General features: G+C 37.7%; 1 protein-coding gene across 2 annotated transcripts in view; it reads left to right on the top strand.

The window, feature by feature from the left end:
- Positions 1 to 22880, top strand: part of SUSD6 (sushi domain containing 6) — a 57204-nt gene that overhangs the window by 18633 nt on the left and 15691 nt on the right. For both annotated transcript variants that reach the window (XM_058161915.1, XM_058161916.1), the window contains exon 2: positions 7484 to 7660. In XM_058161915.1, coding sequence (XP_058017898.1) covers positions 7540 to 7660 — 121 coding nt within the window. In that variant the 5' untranslated portion in view covers positions 7484 to 7539. The remainder of the gene's footprint in view (positions 1 to 7483; positions 7661 to 22880) is intronic.

Consider the following 22880-nt stretch of genomic DNA (forward strand, 5'->3'; position numbering starts at 1 on the left):
TTTTTACATTGTGGCAACCAAAACTGAATGCAATATTCCAAGTGTGGCCTTAACAAGGCATTACAAAGTGGTATTAACACTTCACGTGTTCTTGATTCTATCCCTCTGTTTATGCAGCCCAGAACTGTGTTGGCTTTTTTGGCAGCTGCTGCACACTGCTGGCTCATATCTAAATGGTTGTCCACTAGGACTCCAAGATCCCTCTCACAGTTACTACTATTGAGCAAGGTACCACATATCCGGTACCTGTGCATTTTGTTTTTTTGGCCTAAATGTAGAACCTTACTTTTTTCACTGTTGAATTTCATTTTGTTAGATAGCGCCCAATGTTCAAGTCTGTCAAGATCTTTCTGTATCTTGAGCCTATCTTCTGGAGTGTTGGCTATTCCTGCCAGCTTGGTGTCATCTGCAAATTTGATGAGTTCCCCATCTATCCCCTTGTCCAAGTCATTGATGAAGATGTTGAAGAGTACTGGGCCTAAAACAGAGCCTTGGGGTACTCCACTGCATAGTTCCCTCCATGTGGATGTAGTTCCATTGAGGACTACATGTTGAGTGCGGTTGGTCAGCCAGTTACGAATCCATCTGGTGGTGGTGCTGTCTAACCCACATTTTTCTTTGACTTTGACTTTGGAAAGCATTCATGTTTCTAAACAAAAAGAAGTGTGCTGATCTCTAGCTACTTAAAAGGAATCCCGGGGTTCACTTGAAGAAAACAACTGTTTACTGGCTGTTACAGCAGTGACCGTGATTTGTGTATTTTGGGGCAACAGGAGAGGCAAATATTAAAGTGACTCCTGTACTTGGCCATGGGAACTCATGATCTTAAAAGCCTATTCAAGCCGTGTTGTTTGACTTTTACCAATTATTGTGTTGACTAGGGACAGCATTTTTTATCATCTGCCTATCTTTTTATTGCATGGGTGAGAAAACATGTCACATTTTCTTCCAAATGAGGGGGAGGGGGGGGAAGTCCTTTTCATCTTAAGGCAGTTGCAATTGTGCTAACCTATGGAGGACTAGGGCAGCCTTCCCCAGCCTGGTGCCAAACAAATATTTTGGAATAAAAGTCCCAGTATCCTTGTCTAGGGTATATGGCAGGTAGTCCAAAATACGTGGAGGACATCAAGCTGTCAGTTCCGAGCTTAGGATAAGTAATAATGTAAAGCAGGTTTCTCCAACACATCACGCAACACAACCGATATATTGCCTGACTTGGTTCAGCTCATTCATAACGTTGTAATGTGAAAACTACCATAAAAGTATTTAATTACAAATTGGTGAAATACTGCTTCCTATGTGAAAAATATACCAAGTATCTTATCACTTTGGAACTTGATGCTGATATCTAAACAGTCTATAGTTGTTCTCCACAAATACCAAGTAATACTATATTATATGCCTAACTGCTGACTCAAGCCTAACGTTCCTATCATTCATTCACCCTTTCCCAGTAAAATTTCAAAAAGCTTTTGTACTTGGGTTCATCCAGTATACCAAGTTTCATTTCTGCTCCTTCAATAATAGCATCAAGTGAAGTAACACTCATAATTGTGGAACACACACTCTACTCAGTTATGACTGGTTTTGTTCCATGTAAGTTTGGGATGATTTCTGAAGACTTTTATTTTTTTATCAGGCCTATGCATTTTTCTTGATGCTGTTGTAGTCCTGTTTATATGGTTTTTTAAACAGTTAAAATTTTATTTGGTTCTATTGCTTTATTGTGTTTCATACCTAGCTTTGGGTTATTTCTAACTGAAAAATGATTGGTACATTTAATAAATAAATCTAACTTTTTAGATGCAGGCTTTCTTTCCCTTTTATTGCTTATTTCCTCTATTACTCTTTCCAGAGATTTGGGAGAGTGCCCAAATTAGACACTCTTTGTTGAGGTTTACAAAAGAAGTGCAAGATAAGTCACCTCAGATTTTATAAAAGTTATCTTAAACACATAGAAGTATATTGTACAGGAATAATTAAGAGCAGAAGTTCTTCATTCACATTTTCAGGAAACTTTAAATTCAGTTGATCAAACAGCTAAAACAAACAACTGGAAAGCAGTTTGGTTTAAACAAGTCTTTCTTCCATTAGCCTACTTTAAGGTTTTTGCCTCTTGAATGTGCTAAAATGACTAGTTATAATCTTACTTTGTATATGCAATTGTTGTGAAGTTTTGGTGTATTTTTGTTAAATATACTTGACTTAATTAGTATAATTCAGAATTCTGAACAAACCTGTATTAGAATCTGATTTTCCTCCTATACAAAGAGTTGAGCCATGACCAGTTGTTTTAGGTCACTTTTTACCACCTGATTATCTGTATATTATACATTATTTATCTGTGTTTAATATATCCTCTATCTGTATATTAGACTACTGTCTTGTCTATGTGATCCTAGGAGTCAAAAACAAATTGATGGTACCTAATCAGTCAGTGAGTGTTAGACTACAACTCCCATAATGTCAGTATGATCAAGGATATTTTACAGCTTGAACCATTACACTTTCTGCCAGAGTAAAGCAGAAAACTGCAGCTCTTTATTATTCAGTACTTGGCAAAAGATTCTCAGACACAACTTGACTGGATTAAAGAATAAAACTTTAACCCAACACATTTGTGTGAGAGAGGTGGGGGAGTAAGGGAGGGAGGCTTTTTCTTCCTGGGTTCTAAGTTGACAATTATTTGGCTAGTTTCTTGATGGCTGACATATGTTTACATAGGCTATCTGTAGCCTATGAATCACTGGTTCCCTCTCACTTGTCACAGCCTTTCTATGAAACATCTCCAACATAGAAATGAATTCTTTAACTTCAAGCTTTATACCATCAGATAATTTGTATTTAAATAAATATACTGGTAGTTTATTTAAGGTATACAGTTTGATTTTTTATTATTATTTAAGACTATAAAACACAGCCTCTGAAAAAACTCCACTTTTTTCTTTCTCTTCCTTTGGGTATGTTTTCTATGCAGAAACATGAAATTTTATGAAGTTCTATTCATCAAAGTTAGGAAAGTTGCTTTTAGTGTAATTTGCAAATCAGGACAACAGTAACAAATTAAAGTTGAAAAGGATAACAAGAATGATCTAATCCAGACTTCTGCAATCTGCAGACAAATCCAGGATAAGACCATTACTTTTATTTAAGTGACATTAAGGCAGAATAAAAACAATTGGGAATTTTGGCATAATACAGCCAATAACGCCGTACTCATGTTTAGAGGAAAGGAACAAAGAGGATTGTGACTATGGCTTTGCCTTCAGGACAATATTTTATGAAGTCAGGGGTGAATGACTAAACTCAATTACAGATCATATTCTTGACGTGTATGTGTCAAAGGTGCACTTGACAATACACCTATTTTTTGGTAACTATTCATTGATGAAAGTACTTTAGTACTTATGATAAACAGGTTTCCTTGACCAAATCAAATATCCTTCCTAAAAATCTAGAGGTCAAAATATTTCTGTCTCTATATTTGAAAATATTTCTGAAAGTGTAATTTACTGAGAAAAAAGGTGACTTGAAATAAAAAGCTCACATCATTACTAAATTCACTCTTCCAGCGGTGAAGTTTAAATGATTTTATCATTGGATTGAAGAATATTATTGGCAGGTAGCTAGGAATCCCAACTGTCCCATCTATCAGAATATCATTTAAATATGCTAAGTCTACATTAAAATCAAAGTCAATAAATATATGTGCAATCTTTCCTCAATTAAATATTGATGAAGTTCATTTCCCAGTTCAAAAACACATTTCAAAATATTTCCCTAAGACTGCCATCTTAAGTAAAAAAATCATGAAATATGTTCAGCACTCAGGTAAAAACATGATTTTTATATAATTTACAATATAATTGTTTGTAGAATGCTTTCCAATGCTGAACTTAAATCTGAAGAGCTTGCTTATTAATCATATAGTTTATCCATGCAGCACCAGAAATTTTTTGCCATATTAAAGTTTAAAGGTCCTTTGTGACAGCCTGCTTCAGTCAGAATTCTGTCTGTATAACCCCATATAACTTAGCTATGTCAATGCAGATCTCTCAGAAAATTCTATCAAAATTTCTTTGGTTTTTTTTTAACAAAGAATTTTTTTAAAAAAATATTATTGTTATTTCTTCACAGAAGAGAGGTCCTTACTTATTGTATCCTCAATAACCAATCTACCACATGTTATTAAGTGAGCATCCTCAGGTGCTCTCTGTTATTTCATCTATCTGCATGAAAAATAGTTGGTTGCTTTATCTTTGCAGTTGATCATTTAGATCCTCTATTATATTTGTGACTCAGCAGGAAATAATGTCATGAAATAAAATGGCACTTGAAAGTTGTTTTTTCACCAGATACCTGCAACATAGCTTTAATGACATCAGTAGTTACTGGAAGAATTTTCTCCAAAATTCTGGTAGGATTTTTGCAGTACGTGATTCTACTGTATATATAACTTGATAAGTAGCAAGAAGTGATTTTGAAATGGTTCATTTAACATTTAACCAGAGACACATTTTGTTTCTTCATTTCCTGTCTTCTCTTCTTGGAATGAAGAACAAAACACCACAATTTTATGAGGTTTGTTATCTAAGTCTCATGATTTGTTTCTAGACGTTGATTTAGCATGCTTGATGTCAGATTCCAACTTCATAGAATTTTCTGATAAATACCACAAAATGTTTTTCTGCAGTAACAAGGACACTTGTTAATCCAAAAACACATATAATTCTCATCATATTTTCTTGACTTAAGTTTATTTTTATTAATACTTCTGGTAGCTTGATTATATTCATTTTTTCTTCTATGCCCTAATGGCCTAAACCTTTTTTCTTCATTTTTAAAAATTAGAAATCTAAAATAATGAATAAGGATATTGAATCTCACCAATGCCAATATTACTTCACTTTTATAGCTGTAAACAAAAATCACTGGTATATTAGATGCCACATTGGAAATCACCAGCTTAAAGTGCTATTATAATTGGTCAATGGTTTTGATAAATAGCTAGATGCTTACAAGTGTGTTGGCTGCTCACTTTGCTAGATAAATCGAGATAAAACAAGAGATGTTTTGATAGTGCTACTGCTTCTTTATCCCGCCACCACAGTAAGTTCTGGTTGAAATCAGGTTTTGAGTATGCACACCCAAAGCCTTGTCACAACATGTTCTGCATATCCATGTAGGATGTAAGGAAATTCTGGTAGCATTCCAAAGAAATTTATAACCCTTCTCAAATTTGCTTGTGATCCACAATTTGAGAGATGCTGTATTCTGTCAACATACTACTTCATATTACTTGTTCAGCAACCTAAAATTTTCAAAACCAAGACCTCAGCTTACATGCTTTTATCTCCTTTCCGTTAGAATATTGTGGACTTATTTATTTTTTGTATTTATGAAGAATTATAGTCACTTAAATCTAAGTTATATCTATGAATTAACAAATAGCTTTCCAGTCTAACCTGGTAGATTGTTGTACTGTTTAAATTGTCCTTGAAGCCCTGGGATGTATTTTTCTTCATGCTAGGCTGTTCTCATATGCTTGAATTTCTTGGACAGGAATATTTTGGTAATCTATGAATTATACCCATGTGGATTATTTAGAACAGCACATGATATATTTACTTATTTTCTTAAAAAAAATAATAGATTGCGTATACTTTGGCATAAAAATTCTCAAATCAGATTCACATATTCAGAACATAAAAAGAATTCTGTTAAGAAGGATATGACACACATAGTTGTGAAGTACCCATGAAAATCTATTTTTTTAAGAGTTGAAACATAACAATATTATATGGAAAGATTTTCAAAAGTCTTGTTATTATCAATAGTTCCTTCTTTGCTTCTACTTAATCAGTGTTGGGGATTATAAAAATACTGTATCTTTTTCTCCTGCTGGCCAGCCAAACCCAAAGCCTGAGTTCCTCCCCCACTGTGGTTCCCATGGAATTCAGTCTATGAAAATATGTGCAAAATCATGATTTATTAGTATATGTGAAAGGGGAAAACCACACTGAGCATATTCTGGAAATGTGTGTCTTTAAAAGAGCTATTTAATTCTTGACCGACATTCACAGTGGAGATGAGAGATAACATCAGTAAAGAAGCTCTCCAATTTGCTGTGGATTTCTAGCTTTCTTCCTTTGGTTGTGAAAAAAAGATCAACTCCCTGAATTCCTAGTCTTGTCCCTGCTTTCTTCCCACAGAGACAGAAATTATCTTGCTTTTCCTTACATTCAATTATATTAGAATTATAATGATTTCTTGAGGAAGAAAAATCCCCATTGCCTGGTTTGAATGGATCATTTGGAGATTAGCTTTAACTTTTCCTTGATTTTACAGTCCTCGTTCTTCAAAAGAAAAAAACTCCAAATCTACAATTTAATGTTCCAAAACAAGATAAAGTGTCTCTTCTTTCTCTCTTGCCCAAGCTCCCTTGAGTTTAATGTCACCAGTCAAGTCTGAGTAGCAGTTGGTATCCTCTTGCTCTTACGCTCCAGCAGATCCTCAGATTGGTTCCATCTCTTCAGAGATTGGCTATTTTACAATATCATAGCATTTGAAAGAATACCAATGTGCATATAATAGTAATTAAGAAAGTTAATCTATAGTTTGACTTGCCAATTTTGATTATGAAAAGAAGTGAAGTCATCATAGAATTACTTACGTTATATGAAATACATGATTGACTACCTGAAGCTCTTTGCTCTAGGACAGGTTTTTCTCAATTTTTGTAACTTTAAGATATGTAGACATCAACTCCCAGAATTCCTCAGCCAGAAAGTTGGCTGGGGAATTCTGGGAGTTGAAGTCCACACATTTTAAAGTTGCCAATTCAGGAAATAGTGCTCTAGGGCACAACTAAATATAGAAGGTGACATATACCTTTGTCTTGCATCTAATTATCATTAGGCAAGAAGAAATGATGTCACTTCCTGGAGTTTAAATAGTTTTACCCTTTTGCAATTCATGTTTGTGATGTTTTGATACTACTTCTTGATTACTACCTGGCTATCTCTTATATATAGTCATTTCAGCTGTGTAGCGTATATCTGCACATTTCTTTCTCTTGCGGGCTTTGTCATTAATCTTCTGTCTTTTTTCTAGGTAATTTATGAAGGATTTTAATGTTTTAATCCTAATTGTCTAGTTGAGTCTTTTTTTTAAAAGACTGGAACAAAACCGGTTCAGGAAAGACTTGAGACAAGGGAGGTGCCAATTACTTCTTTAAAACAAAAGAGTCTTCCAAGTTCCATTTGGAAAGTGCTTTATGTACAATCTATCTGAGCGCTGATACAGTTAGACAATATAGTTGTCCTTTTTTATGAATTCCTAGTTGTTTTGTGTTTCTTTGAAATGTTATTTATATCTTGTTGCAGGGATATATCCACTGCCATAGGTTCAAAATACTCAGATCTTTTTCTTTTCTTCACTATGGATGTTTTGTCTAATCTTTATTTTTCTTTTTTTGTTGAAGGTAAAACTGGATTCACCATCTGACTTTAAACATTAAAAACTTTTGGTGTCTAAAAGATGTGCCATGGAATGGTAGGAGCAAAGAGCACCACAACATCGTTGCTGGTCTTGATCAGTCATGGGATATTTTTTCCATTCTTTATCTTCAGTTCCTGTATGGTGGAAGGATTGGACTCATGTAAGTAACATTCTTACTATCTGTTTCGTGCATATTTTTGCCCTTCTCTGTGATAATTAAGGGCAAGTAACAACAGCCCTTGAAAAATGGGTTCTTGTAGAAAATGTTCACAAACCAAGCCAAGCAAAGCCAATATTTAAAGCAGCTATATACTTTAAGAAAGACTATGCAGTGGCTCAGTGGTTAAAATACTGGGCTTGTCAGCCAGAAAGCTGGTAGCCCAGATTCAAGACCCGAACTCCACACAATGAAATGAGCTCCTGTCCTCACCCCAGCTCCTGCCAACCTAGCAGTTCGAAAGCATACAAATGTAAGTAGATAAATAGGTGCCATTTCGGTGGAAGGTAACTGTGCTTCATGACGTCATGTTGGCCACATGACTGCAGAGTGTCTTTAGATAGTGCTGGCTCAATGGCCTTGAAACAAAGATGAGCATCACCCTCAATAATTGACAATAACTAGCAGAGTAAAATCAGCAGGGACTCCTTTACCTTTTTAAAAATACTTTTAAGGAATGTGTGCAGTCCCACTGGGTTGCATGCTTGTACCTGAAATGGAGATCTGAGTTTCACTGGTGATAAGGGTAACTACTTTGAATAGGAGTATGGCTACAAGATTGGCATTGAATATATAAGGAAAACATATTTTCAAATCCTTTACTGGATTAAAACAATAATTTATAGTTTAGTTTAGTTTTATTAGATTTTATTTATTAGTATTTATTTATTAGTATTTAAGCGTGGGCCATGTTATTTGTTACATGTGATCAAGATAATCATCTGTGTAAGTAATACCAGTCCATATTGTTAAATTAGGTAAAGGTAAAAACATTTCCATGAACACCCTCCAAAGGATAGAGTAAGTGGGACTACATGTCCTTCCATACTGTTTCCAAGTATCTTCTCCCATATAAATTCATTTAGTTCAGAGAGGCAGTAAAAGAAATAATGGCAAATCGTGTGTGTGTGTGTGAGAAAGAGAGAGAGAGAGAGAGAGACAGACAGATAGACAGACAATACAGATATATATATAGAGAGAGATGTATATGATATATAAAGAAACAAAAATAAAAAATGTAAAATATATTTATAATGGAAATGAAATTTGAACTTTGAAGAAACAGGATAGAGTATTTTCAACTTTGGGGTTGAAGAAGATTCCTTAGACCAACATAGATAGCCAAGAAAGAAGGTAAATGGATTATCGAACAGATGAATCTAATATTCAAGGCACAAATAGCCACACTTAAATTACCATATTTTGGACACATAATGTGAAAATCCTGTTTCCTTGGCAAGTCCACAATGCTGGGAAAGTTGAAAAGAGGAGGACCAGCAGCAGGGTAGATGGACTTGATTAGAGCAGTGGTGGGTACAGCATTGGAAGATTTGAACAACCTCATTGATGAGAGATCATCCTGGAAAGATCAAGCTGTGTGGCCAAATGACAATTGTTACTGACTTGTTGGCTCATAATCAAATGGTTGAAATGCTCTAAATTAGTTACAATATCTACAATCAAGATTATCCCTCCAAAATAGTATTGATAATAGTCACTCCATGTGAATATAGCTGACTCATTCAAGAGATCATCAATATAGTTTTCATATTCCTCCTGTACATACATTGTATTTAAACCTTCACTGGAAAAAAAGGTAAACTGGATGTGGGGGAGATTTCCTTGTGAGAAAGAAATTTGGTTTTAGGGGTCCCCCTGGCACTTAGTGTTCTATGGAATAGATCCTGTTGGGAATTAGTTGAGGTTCAGAAAGAAAATGAAAATTCCATGTATATGGGCAGCAAAGGTAACCTACAGCAAGAAATGGACTCTATAACCTTAGTGATGAATCAAATTTTGAGTACCATATAAATATCAGATTTGTCAATTTTCATGGAAAAATGCTGTTTTCTTATATAACAGTTTATTCTTGTACATTTCACCATGAAAGCTATTGAATGTGTGAGAGTGGAGTGTTAGATGATAGATAGGTAATTTATTTAATAATACCCTGGTTTTATTTATGTTTCAAATCCTCTTAGTGGGAATAGTTCAGAAACAGATACAGACACGAAATCAGGATGGACCTAGTTAGTATGGATGAGAACTCACAAGTAAATCCCAGGACTATTAATACTAGCATTAATACTATATTAATATGCTAGTATTAATACTAAACCGAGTATTCAGGAAAACCTGCTGGAAATATACGATGGCAAATGACGTGGCTTTTGTTACTAAAAAAAAAAGCTATTTGGGAGATACTCATGAAATTTCAAGGAATTAAGGTCAACTCAAATGGGAGATTATTTTTAGAGGCATATTTTGATGAGCTATTTCAGAAGAGCTTTAATTCTGAGATGTCTAAAAAAAATGCAAACACATTTGGTGGCTTCCTATTTTGATGCAGCCAAACTTATGAAGAATCCTACCAAAGACTCCTCGATTGAAGCATATATTTGGTGGCATAAGAACTTTGGGCATATCTCTCCTTGACTTGTGCAAAGTTCCAGCTTGTTTGGAACCCTGCCCGTTTATCCAACATGTACATTTCAACAATAGAAGCAGGATGGAAATGATGCTTGGCGAGGGTGTTCTCTTACTTATACTTATTTATCTGTTCCACTTGCATTCAGATAAGCCTATTTATCCATACGTTGCTGCCCACGTACAGTAAAGAAAATACATTCCTTACATATAATTGTGAAATGGTTCCTGAAATGGTCACTATGGCATACACAGCATCACAGACCTTATACCAATTATTTCTGTTTTTGTGGCCATGGACAATAATTCTTGGCCATCTTCCCTGTAGCTTCCCTTCATATACTCCAACCTGACAATCATATCTACTCTCAGTCTTCTTTTCCTCAAACTGAACAGTGTGCATTCCTTCAGCAGACTATAAGGGGCAGAAGAAATAACCTTGATAGACAGGAGGAAGTGCTGCAACCAAGATAACAGCCAGATAAAAGAAATCTGAGTCTGGGGCAGAAATGTATTTTGAGAAAGCATCTCAGACTGGACTCTCTCTAGTTCTCAGGAAGATAAAGGAAGGGAGGAGGGAAGCGTATTCAGATTCTGTTATTGTAACATAATAAAACTAATATTAGGATTCAAAACTTTGATGTCCTACTTTGGTCTATCTTGAAGCGCTGACACTAATTCACCCACAACTGCATCTGCAATCCTCTTGTCAGAAACTTATATTTAAGGTTCATGTAGTTTTTCAAAGACTGCTTTAGACACAGTACAAACAAGAACCGTGCCTGGGAGCATGTGCTCTGGAGGCCTACTTCCAGCCCAAAAGTCACCAGCAGTGTAAAAGCTTCTGACAGGGAGTTCTCATAGTCCTGTCATCCATATGTTTGATATAAAGATAGCCACTCAAGTTACAAGTGTGCAATGTGCTCTTCTGTATGAAGTCAAATAGGATTTTAATTATAGAAGTGATATGTAAACAAAACTAATTAGTTGATTACTGACTGCATTTCTGCCTAAGTGACTGAATGTTGCTTAGTCTTCTGACTATTGCAGTTTGATGAGAAGAATAATTCTGTAATGTCAACTTAAAAGATATTTCTTTGTATCCATTTTCCCCATACTGCTGTGGCTTTTGGTAAAATGAACTTTTCTAAAACATTTTTTCAGTGTAGCTAGAATATAGCTGTGGAATGGAAATAACTTTTCAACACTTAAACATCCATCTACTGAATGCAGAAGCTTAACCCAGCAATTTATTCTGCCAATTAATGTGTTTTCCCACCTGTTCAAGTGTTAGCCATTTTTCACTCAAATGAAGGCTCTGTATGAGGCTCTGTGTGTGTGGTCTGTGCAGAGCCTTCTTCAAATTCCTAAAAATTAGAGGTGGGGAAAAGGAGTGTTTAAAAGAAGACAAACATTTCAAGTCTTCATGAGATAGTCTTTAATATACAACATTTGTGAATACGAACATTGCATTAACATTCTATCCATGGAAATGTTGCTTGGGATGGGCATTAGGAAAAGTTCAGTACCTTGCTGTGAATGGATATAGTTACCAATGAGGAAACATGCTTCTTGATTTTTATTGTTTAATTGTTTGCTTGATTGATATGTCACTTTTCTTCCAGGAGTTCCCAGCATCTTAGATGAGGATCTCCATTTTATTCCAATAATATAATCTCATATCATCTCAATACCATAAATTGGGGCCCAAATCACCAATTAAGTTCCCATGGATGAGACTGGCCTAAAACATTGATCTCTCTATTCCAACATCACACTGGTCCTCACTGTTTTTGAGAATGATCAGTGAAAGATTCGTAATACGTGGTTTATTAAGTATTCTAGGGATATCCATGACTCCTGCAAAGACAACAGAATTTTTTTTAAATGTGAAATGTTTTGTCATGAATATAAAGTGAGTGAATATTGGGAGGAGCATTTTATACTTTTGCATGGGAGTATTTGTGAAATGTTGAAAAGTGAAAATCATCAAGTGCTATAAATGGTTAAGTGTCCCCCCCCCCAAAAAAAGTTAAAAAATATGTGATAGGTACTGTAACTGGAAAAAAATTCAAGATATGGATAAGGTTTGTTTATGAAGTGACCAATCAAATTGTTTGTGCATGAGATTACATCCATATCACGTGATTAGGAGAATGTTGCTATAAGTTGCTCTTTCTGTATATACTCAGAAAGCTGAAACTGCCCAAAGAGCTGCTGGTTCAGTTCTACATAGGAATTATTGAGTCTGTTATTTGCACATCCATAAGTTGTCTGGTTTGGCTCTGCAACCAAGCAAGACAGACACAGACTTCAACGGATAATTAGAACTGCAGAAAAAGCAACTGCTACCAACCTGCCTTCCACTGAGGACCTGTATACTGCACGAGTCAAAAAGAGGGCTGTGAAAATATCTACAGACCCCTCACATCCTGGACATAAATTGTTTCAACTTCTACCCTCAAAAAGACACTATAGGGCACTGCACACCAAAACAACTAGACACAAGGACAGTTTTTTGAATGCTATCACTCTGCTTAACAACTAATTCCCACAACACTGTCAAATAATTTAAGACTATATTAATATTATTCTTCTCTTCCTTACTAGTACTATCTCTTCCCACTTATTACTATGTTGCTTTTATCTTTCAATTATATTGTGTTTATTTGTTTCCTAGTACGATTTGATAGCTTATTAGTATTCTTGACTGTCACTAAGTGTTGCATATTTTTATTCCTGATGAATGTATTTTATTCTCCTTATGTACACTGAGAGCATATACACCTAAGACCAATTCCTTGTGTGTCCAATCACACTTGGCCAATAAAGAATTCTATTCTATTGTTCCCCTGTAGAAAGAAAAAGGTAGCAAAAGTGAACTGCAGAGGGCTTGTTTTGTTAAAGAGCATCTTGGAAGATATTTGGCAGTTTTCTGATTAAAATAATAATATGAAAAATGACATGAGCCAAATTAAAAAGTAAAATGTAGCTTCATGCTGGCAAGAAGGTATACAAACCAAAGTTTTGCTATTCAGTAGATTCTTGAAAAACATATATGAATCTGAAAAAGAAAAGCTTATTGTATATTTGTTTAGAGAAAGTGTAGGATAATCTTAATAGGAGTATGACATTTTGTATAACTGTCATTGAAAATTGCTGCTAAATGTAGTAAAAGCAGCATATGATGGAAGAAGAGCATGTGTGAGAAGAAATGGAATACTTCAACAACTACCATGTTTCCTCGAAAATAAGACCCTGTCTTATATTTTTTTGAACCCTGAAATAACCGCTTGGCCTTGTTGCCTTGCACTCAAAAGCCCAATTGGGCTTATTATCAGGGGATGTCTTATTTTGGGGGAAAGAGGGTAGCAAAAACTAAGAGAAAGATGTAGTTGTTTAATAGAGATGTCCTTGCTTAACAACTTTAATGGGACCAGAATTTTCATCGCGAAGAGAAGCAACTATGGTATTAGATGAAACATCCCATGATTACACCACTTAGTGATAGTAGTTCTGGTAGTACAGATTGCGGTCTCTAGATGAGGACCACATCATTGTTAATCAAGGACTTTATTCTTCTGTTCTGTCATTTTTGCTCCGCTTCAACTCCCCACACACTCCTATTTCTCCCCGCCCCCCAGCTCTGCCCTTCTGGCCAGCCTGCACTCCACTACCCCTGCCGCCCACTACTTCCCTGAGCTGACTTTTGCCATCTGCTGCTACTGCAGAGGCGTATCCAGCAAGGCAGCTGCTGGCCCTTGGTGAGGTTGTGGATTATATCCCTGACGCCTAGATTGGGATAAAGCAGTTGTTGTAGGACCCAGGCGCCAGCTACAACAATTCGTGGCTGATATTCTTTGGCATTTCTTAAGGTTCCAACCTAGATGACTCATCCTATAGCTCTTACAATTCCCAGACAATATAACTGATTACAGAGTCAAGATTGTAGTCTGTCCCATTTGAGAGGTGCAAGACCATCCTAAAGTATAATAAGCATGAACTTCAAATATACATTGTGTAATCCTTAGAATATGAGATTTTATTTAATGAAAGAACAAGTTCTAATTTGTATGGCTGTATAAAGAAGCATAAAATCTTTCAGAAAGTTTCTTAAAACATTAAATGGCTGGTCTGAATAGGATTTTCCCCCCAGCAGTCCAGAGTGTGACTTCATGTGATATTCTGAAGATTTTGATCAATGCACTGCATTGTGAAGAGCCCACTCAGAGCTGCTCTTGTATGATTTCAGTTGTTCCAGAATGTAACTATTAGTAATTCCCTATTAATTATATAGTGATGCAGAAGGACAATGGATTGATCTAAATGCAGTTCTCCTGTTAAAGATAGCTTAGTATCATCTTTAAATGGGTTTGTTTGTTTATTTGTTTGTTTGTTTGTTTGTTTGTTCATTTAATTTCTATAGCTGCCCAATTCAACCAAGTGAGTCTGGGTGATTTACAATGGTAAAATTACAAAAAAAAACACCACACATTAAAACAATAAAAACATCCACAAAATAAATAAGTACAAACGGCAGCCATGATCAACTAATAGAAAAGCTAACTAACAGGGCCTTTAACAAATTCCGAGCCCCAGGCCGAAATACATAACCAGGTTTTTAAAGCTTTGTGAAAAGCCAGCAGGATTGGGTCCATTCTAAGCTTTGAAGGGAGAATATTCCATAAGGGAGGGTCTACAATAGAAAAAGGCCATCATCTAGTCCAGCGGTTCTCAACCTGTGGGTCAGGACCCCATTGGGGGTTAAATGACTATTAGCCAGGGGTCGCCTAAGACCATTGGAAATATGGGAACTATACTTGCAAGTCGAAGAATCGCGCTCCAATGGTTGACTCCACAAGCCAGCTGCAGGCTTTTCAAATCGCTAGCTGAATTCGGCTTCAGGCACGATGAATTAAAAAAGAGAGAAAATTATTTGCTCTGATGTCTCCCTCTCAAGCCAGCTGCAATCACTCCCAATCACTAGCCCAATCTGGCTTCAGGCGCGATAAACTTAATAGGGGAGGAGTCTCCGCTTTAATGCCTCCATCCTCAAGGCAATCGCAAGCAGTTCAGATCGCTAGCCAATACGGCTTCAGGCGCGATAAATTCAAAACGAAAATAATTTTACGGTTGGGGTCGCCACATCGTGGGGAATTGTATTAAGGGGGTCGCAGCACTATAAAGATTGAGAACCACTGTGTTGTGCCTCGCTGCCCCCCCCCCACAGCCGGGCCCCTCTCATCTCCTGCTATCTCAGCCAGAGACTGATAGTATAGAAGAATGTCCTGGCATGCCTCCAGCCCCCAGCCCTGGCACCATGCCCGGACAAACCGAGCAAACAAACCTCCCTCCGATAGCATGTGCGCCTGAAGCCAGCCACAAGCTGGGATTACTGGCAGCTGGGGACAAAATGATGCAATGGATAGATCCACGCTTCCGGAGAATGGAGAGGCGACGTCAGCAAAAGGAAGGGAGGGGCAGGCCTGGATAAGTGCTGAGTCATGGAGCCACACCCCATGGCCTATATAAAGGATCTGCTTTCTGGCATTCTTTGAGTCAGGAAAAGTCTAATTTGGATTGCTGAAGTCACATCCTGGTCTCCTGCCTGCCCTGAGAACTCTGACAGAACTTTGGCAAAGCTGCAGAGGCTTTGCAGCCACGCTTGATACGGACTTCCCCGACCCGGCCGTCAGAGGAGGAGTGGGACACGACACACTGATCTAGTCCTTGCCAACTGACACTTCTTGACTGATGAGATCTGCAGCCACCCAAAACAGGCAACTATCAGCAGTTGCAATAAGAGTAGAGAAATAGTTACATTTCACCATCCTTATCACCATTAAGAAAGCCCTAATAGTGGCTGTAGCCGATGTCAGGTGTATTCAATCCTTGTTTTACACCAGCAGCACTTAGCCTGTATAAATTCTCTCAGTTCCATTATATACTACAAGGAACATTGGTAACTCTGGAACAGAGGTGCCACCCAGGCGCAGTCCGATCTAAAGACTATTTGCTGTTCCACACAGCCCCTCGGGCTTCAATTGAACCAAGAAGCAGGTTTTCTGGAATAACCGCAATTTCCCTCTGGAAGCCAGTTGGGTCATTAGTCACCTGTGGGGGTGGCAGTCCAATAGGCCCAGCCTCCCTGCAAAGGGAGGGGGATAGCACCAGAGAACTGGAAACTCACCAGCAAATGGTCTGACCATGGCAAGGGGGAAACCCATATCTATCTCAAATCCAAAATACTCTACCAGTGCCATGTCTCCAGGAATTCTCTGGCATTTTTGTACCTGGCTTGATCTAAGATGCTCACAGTTTCACAATTGAAACTTTGGTTGAGTCTGTTCATGGGTTGTGAAATTAAGGAACTTTCATCATGTTTTCTGACTGCTAATTTGTGTTCATCTATGCACTCTGCTAGTCTTCTGCTGTCTCTAGTACATAGTGAAATTAGGAGTACTATATGATTGTTTGCATACTACCTCCTTTCTTAATATTGTTATATAGACTAATCTCTATCAAAGCTCATTATTTTGTTTTCCAGATTTGCTGGCATAGTTTGAACTACATAGTTTGAATAGCCATTTTGGTCTGGTTATTAAGGTTCCCGGCTAGAAAGGAAGAGATGTATGGTAAAGTGCTGCCTTAGCATGAAAGCCAGATGAATGACCTTGGTCCAGTCACATACTCTCAGCCTACGGAGTTGTTGTGGGGAAAATAGGAGGAAGGTATATTGGATATGTTCGCCTCCTTCAGTAAAAATAATAAAGATGGGAGTGGATGGATGGATAGGTAGGTATTGTATAGAACAGGGGCGTCAAACTCAATTTCATTGAGGGCCACATCAGGGTTGTGTTTGACTTCGGGGCCAGGGTGGGTGTAGCCAGCTTGATATCACTTGTGTCGGGGGTGCCTGTGGGGGTCCAAGTGCTCTGCTAGTGAAGACGGGCTCCCAATCTCCGTTTTCAGCTGGGACAGCCTCCTGCACCCTCTGCCAGTGAAAACAGAGCTCAGGAGGGCTGCATGTGGTCCTTCCAAGCTCTGTTTTCCCTGGCATGGGCACCACGGGCCGGTCCTTCGCTGTTTCCAGAACAGTCCCTCGGGCTAGATCTAAGCACCCTGCTGGCCGGATCCAGCCCACAGACTTGAGTTTGACACCCCTGGTATAGAATATCACTAGATAGTGATCTCTTTTGAATCAGTTACTCTGTCCATTGGTGGTGTTTAGCATACTAATTGGAGCATGGACCTTTTCTTTCTGAGTTCAGAGATCTTTTGGAAGACTTTTCTCTGTTTCTGTTTACATCTTGATGTTTTTACTGATGTGATTGTAATATTACACCTTGTCTCTTCTAACAGGTCTCTGAAATGTTAAGTTCCTTCCTGTGATCTTTGTCTTTCTTCATTTTAGCTTTTCTTCTCTTCTTTGTGGTGTCTGCCGTCAGTTCTGACATGCAGTTTACTTTCTTTTGATGTCTTTGTCTTTGGCAGTCTTTTTTCACATCCATCCTAAACAACTACTTTGATTTCATTCCTCAGTTTTTGTTAATGAGGCTCAGGACTTTAAAGTGATTCCCAATTTTCTCCTTCAAAATATGTGTACATGCTCAAGATCATATCATGAAAACTGGTTGGTTTTGTTCTTGAGCTTAAATTGGAACTTCCACATGAACAATTTTTTATTTGTTCCACAGTCAGCTTCAGGCACATTTTTGCTCTTAAAACCGCCAGTTATGGGTTGCAATAATATATAACCAATTTGATTTCTGTGCACTCAATCTGATGATGTCCATGTATATAGGTGCTATTTCAGTTGTTTGGAGTCTGTGTTATCAATAAATTATAAGTCATTCTTATTTCATTTCTGCTTCCTAACTATGTTTTCCTCTTATTTTAACTAGGTATCCTTATTAATTATTAGGTTGTAAATCAAAAGTTTGGCAATATCAAATGTTGAGTTTATAGTTAAAAGTGTTATGCAGCATAGCAGCAAAATCCATGAATCTATTATAATTTTTACCACTTCTGTTTTCAGTAAAGGTTAATGTTGAGACCTGCCAATGTTATCTGAGGATTATTAAGGGAACAAAAGAATGAAGGATACTGCAGCTCTTAAGTGCAGGTGTGCTTTGGAAATTTAAGTTGAAAGAATCTTTCATGATGTTCATCTGCCTCCATCAGAACTACTCCATGCCTTTTGGGGCTTGATCGCTTTAATCCTGCTCTTCCAGTTCTCTTCAATGAAACACCCACTTTTTCAAATCCTTACCTTTTCAGTGCCAGTTTCTTCTCCTTCTGTTACTTTGACTTCAGAAACTATATTTTTCTCAGCTCTTAGTTTGAAAGTTTGTTAATACACCTCCAATTTATTCCCACTGCTGCAGCAGTGTCAGTATTCTGTAGACCACGGGTGTCAAACTTGTGGCATCACATTGCTGTCATGTGACATATTGTGACGCTTTTCCCCCTTAGTGGACTTGGGGTGGGCATGCATGTGATGTATCTGGCCGTGGGCCCCCTGTTTGACACCACTGCTGTAGACCGACACCTATAGAACAACAGAAAATAATCAGCATATTTCAGGAAAACAGTGGGCTGTGTAAAACTCAAAGCCTTCCTAAAGATCTCTCTCTTTCCTTGAATTCACTCATTCTGATTTGAAATCCCAGGCCATCTTTTTAGTACCATAGTGATAATCATTTCACATTCTATAATAGCAAATGAAGCGTCAATAAATACAATCCAGGAATATTTTCTTCATCTTTTGAGACATATAACATTATTTCTTCAACCACTCTCATCTTAATGAGAAGACTTGTTAGCATTCCCGGCATTATTTTTTTCTTTCAGCATGTTATTGAACATGTTCTAAGAATGAACTAAATTAAAAGCACTGTAGCTGTTTTCTGCTCATATTACATCAAAAGAATTTAAGTTAGTACAGGCATGTCTTAGAGGAGCTTATTCACCCACCCATTTAATTCTTCTGCAAATTAAATCAGTTTTTAAAACTGAAATTAGACAATGTGTTGTGTTACATGGTAGGATTTACATTAAGTAGAATGCATTCTGCATTGCAAATAATTACTAAAGAGACAAAATATACACCACTCCTACATTTGCCTATGAGACTCATTTTTGCTGTTCCCTCTTCTTTAGCTTTAAAAACCTATTGGAAGTTAATGGAAATAAGAGTACTTCATTGTCAGTGAGATCGGGGGAGAAGAGGCAATTTTTGCCTGTTCAAAAAGTGCCTCTCACAGCGAGAGCTTCAGATATTTTTAAAGGCCTGTCTATAATGATCAATTGCTTGCATTTGAGATGAATATTATGCATTTTTCTTGCCTGAATGTGGCTGTTTAGCATTGGTTTTCTGGTTCTGATCCTACGATTATTGCCAAATTATCTGAAAATATTGTTATTGTTGTTACATTCCATAATCCTATTAAAATATGAAATGGATATCTTCCAATTATGGAAAGGATAACTCTATTGCTTTTTTTAAGATAGAGATTTTATTGAAATAGGAGAGCTCTATTGCTGAAGATACAGTATAGTCTTAGCTTGGCAAGGCAGACATATTACAGAAAAACATTTTAATAGATAGTTCTGTGTACAGCATAGCTTCCTCCATGGTTTCTTAGTGGCAGAGGTTTAATGAGCATGTGGTAATCCTAGTGTTGCCTGTTAATTAAGGTAATTCAACTGTGCTTTTTGTGAATCTCCAGCTGGTGATTGCACTGGCACAAGACTATAATTAGTCTTTATTTCCCTTTTGATGTCTTTTGTTTAAAAAAAGTTTTGAAGAAGCTTGAAATGATTAGGCACATTTTATCCTGTGTATGTAACTGAATCTAATTACATAAATGTATAGCTATGATTACATAGACAAACCCTTTATCTTGAATATGATCTCATTTACTCATTTTTGTATATTAAAAAAAGACTTCTTCATTATGCACTCTTGACAGAGAAATAGTAATTTTTCAATCAGCATTGAATATGAAGAAGACCACAGTGGAGCAATTATTACTTGGTTCTTTAGTGTTAACTCAGTACTCAGAATAAAAACTACATACACCCTCTGTTTGGAAGAACCTATTAAAGATCAATATTAATACTGATTAATATTAAAGACAAATATCTGTTAAATGGCAAATGGGATTTTTCAAGTATAAAAACACTCCTGTGCTTTACTTATAACTGTGAATATACCCTTTTTGAGCAGAAGCAACAGTATCTGATCTGCCGAATGATGGGTTTGGTTCATTGTTTAGGGTAAAGTTCCTATCTGAAATCGGATCCATTGGATTGAGGGCTTACTATAAGCCAGGGGTGTCCAAACTGCAGCCCGCGGGCCAACTGCGGCCCACGGGTCAGTTTTTATTGGCCCGCAGCAAATTCTGAAAGTATAATTGAATATGGCCCTTTTCGGCCGCCTCCCGGTACTTGCCCGGTGGTTCGCTGCGAGGCTCGTGGCTCCTCCCCATGGGCGGGAAATAATGAAGGGAGGGGGCGGAGGAGGCGGCGAGCGGGAAAGAGGCTGCTGGCCGTGCCTGACCCCAGCAGTTCTACCCTCGCCTTCCTCGGGCCGCCTGGCGAGGCTCCTCGCGCCTCCCCATGTCGGACACGCGTGGCGGCAGTGACAGCCATCGAGAAACAGGTGAGGAGGCGGCGAGCGGGAAAGAGGCTGCTGGCCGTGCCCGACCCCAGCAGTTCTACCCTCGCCTTCCTCGGGCCGCCTGGCGAGGCTCCTCGCGCCTCCACCCCTTGGGCAGGGAATAACGAAGGGAGGGGGCGGAGGAGGCGGCGAGCGGGAAAGAGGCTGCTGGCCGTGCCCGACCCCAGCAGTTCTACCCTCGCCTTCCTCGGGCCGCCTGGCGAGGCTCCTCGCGCCTCCACCCCTTGGGCAGGGAATAACGAAGGGAGGGGGCGGAGGAGGCGGCGGCGAGTGGGAAAGAGGCTGCTGGCCGTGCCCGACCCCAGCAGTTCTACCCTCGCCTTCCTCAGGCCGCCTGGCGAGGCTCCTCGTGCCTCCACCCCTTGGGCAGGGAATAATGAAGGGAGTTTCAAGTTCATACCAAATACAAAACAAAAGCCAAGATCAGGGGTGTCCAAACTTGGTCTCTTTAAGACTTGTGGACTTCAATTCCCAGAGTTCCTCAGCCACACCCCAAAATAAGCCACGCCCACAGAACTGGTACGAAAAAAATTAGCCCCCCCCCCCCCGTTCAATGGTGTGGCCCGGGCCTTTGCTTATTTTTCTGTATTTGGCCCTCACCAAAAAAACTTTGGACACCCCTGCTATAAGCAGAATCTTAATTGATTAGGTTCATTTATAAATACAGTAAATAAATGAATTTAAAATTTGAAAGTCCTGTTAAAAGTGCAGTAGGAACTAAAATAAGTTATATTTAAAGCTCATTATTCATCTACGTAAAAAGATGTATCTCTAGGTAAATCTTGGATTTCATCATAAAATAGCTTGTACTACATCTGTCCAAACTCTTACTTTGACACTTTGGGACAGATTTTAGCATGTTGCAGACACTTGAATTTTATGAAAATGTCTAGCAAGGGGACAACGCGAGTTAGAAGGGGGAACACAATTTCTTTCCTATTACTAATTTACTAATACAAACATATGCCACTTTAGCAAATACAATATGGTGTAACATTTTCTAGTTTACAGCTGTGTTTATTAGGTGTTTAACTTGTATGTTAGGAGTGTATTTATATATACTTGCCATGCAAAAAAAGGTCTTAATGCATTTGATTATCTCTATTATAGTACACAATGCTTATACGCTAATGCACATGTTAATGGACTAGAATACACTTTATCATGTTATTTTTACAATAACTGATGGTTTTTAACATTGCTGAGTTTTACTTATTTACAATTTTTAATTTTTAAAATTGTAAACCAGTCATCTGCCTCAAAGAGGATCTCTGGTGGTATACAATAAAATGTCAAAATAAAAAAAAGTATATAAAATTTAAAATGTTAAAATTAAGCTTTTAGAATTAAAATTTTTATCTGTCTGTTTTCACGGTTGCAAGATTTTCATATTTATAACAATATTGATGGGTGGTAGCTGTTTATACTTTGTTGTTTTTTCCCCATTTCTTCAAGGAGGAAAATAGCTTGGTTTAGTATGAGACAGTTACGATTTCAGTTTCATAGATGGGATACATGTGTAGTCAGATTATTTATAAAATATGATAGTTTAGGAGAGGTATAAAACAAATATTTTTATAATCAGTGGCCAATCATCAGTAGTACAATAAGCTACATATTTCTGTAGAAATAAACCTGCTACATCCCAACACATGATTAAATTTTGTGTTCCACTGGGGTTTTTTGTTATGTTTCATGGGATGGGATGGGATGGGATGGGATGGGATGGGATGGGATGGGATGGGATGGGATGGGATGGGATGGGATGGTCTAGACTGGGTAGGGTGGGGCAGTTTAGACAAACTAACAGTGATAGTTAGATTTGTGAATTAATAAAGAGATATGTCTTTATCTCTATTAACAAAATAGTTTCTTACTGGACTTTACAGAAACTTGTGAATAGATATAATCTACTTTGAGCTGCTGTTCTTAAAAATAATCTTTTGTGTATTGTTTTCTGAAGAACAAACTGCATTTAATAAATCCCTATTATTGGTTATTGTTTGTTTATTCTGATGAGAAATATTAGTGGAACAGAGTGGGTGAATAGAG

Source organism: Ahaetulla prasina, chromosome 1 (assembly GCF_028640845.1).
Source record: "Ahaetulla prasina isolate Xishuangbanna chromosome 1, ASM2864084v1, whole genome shotgun sequence".
Lineage (NCBI taxonomy): Eukaryota > Metazoa > Chordata > Lepidosauria > Squamata > Colubridae > Ahaetulla > Ahaetulla prasina.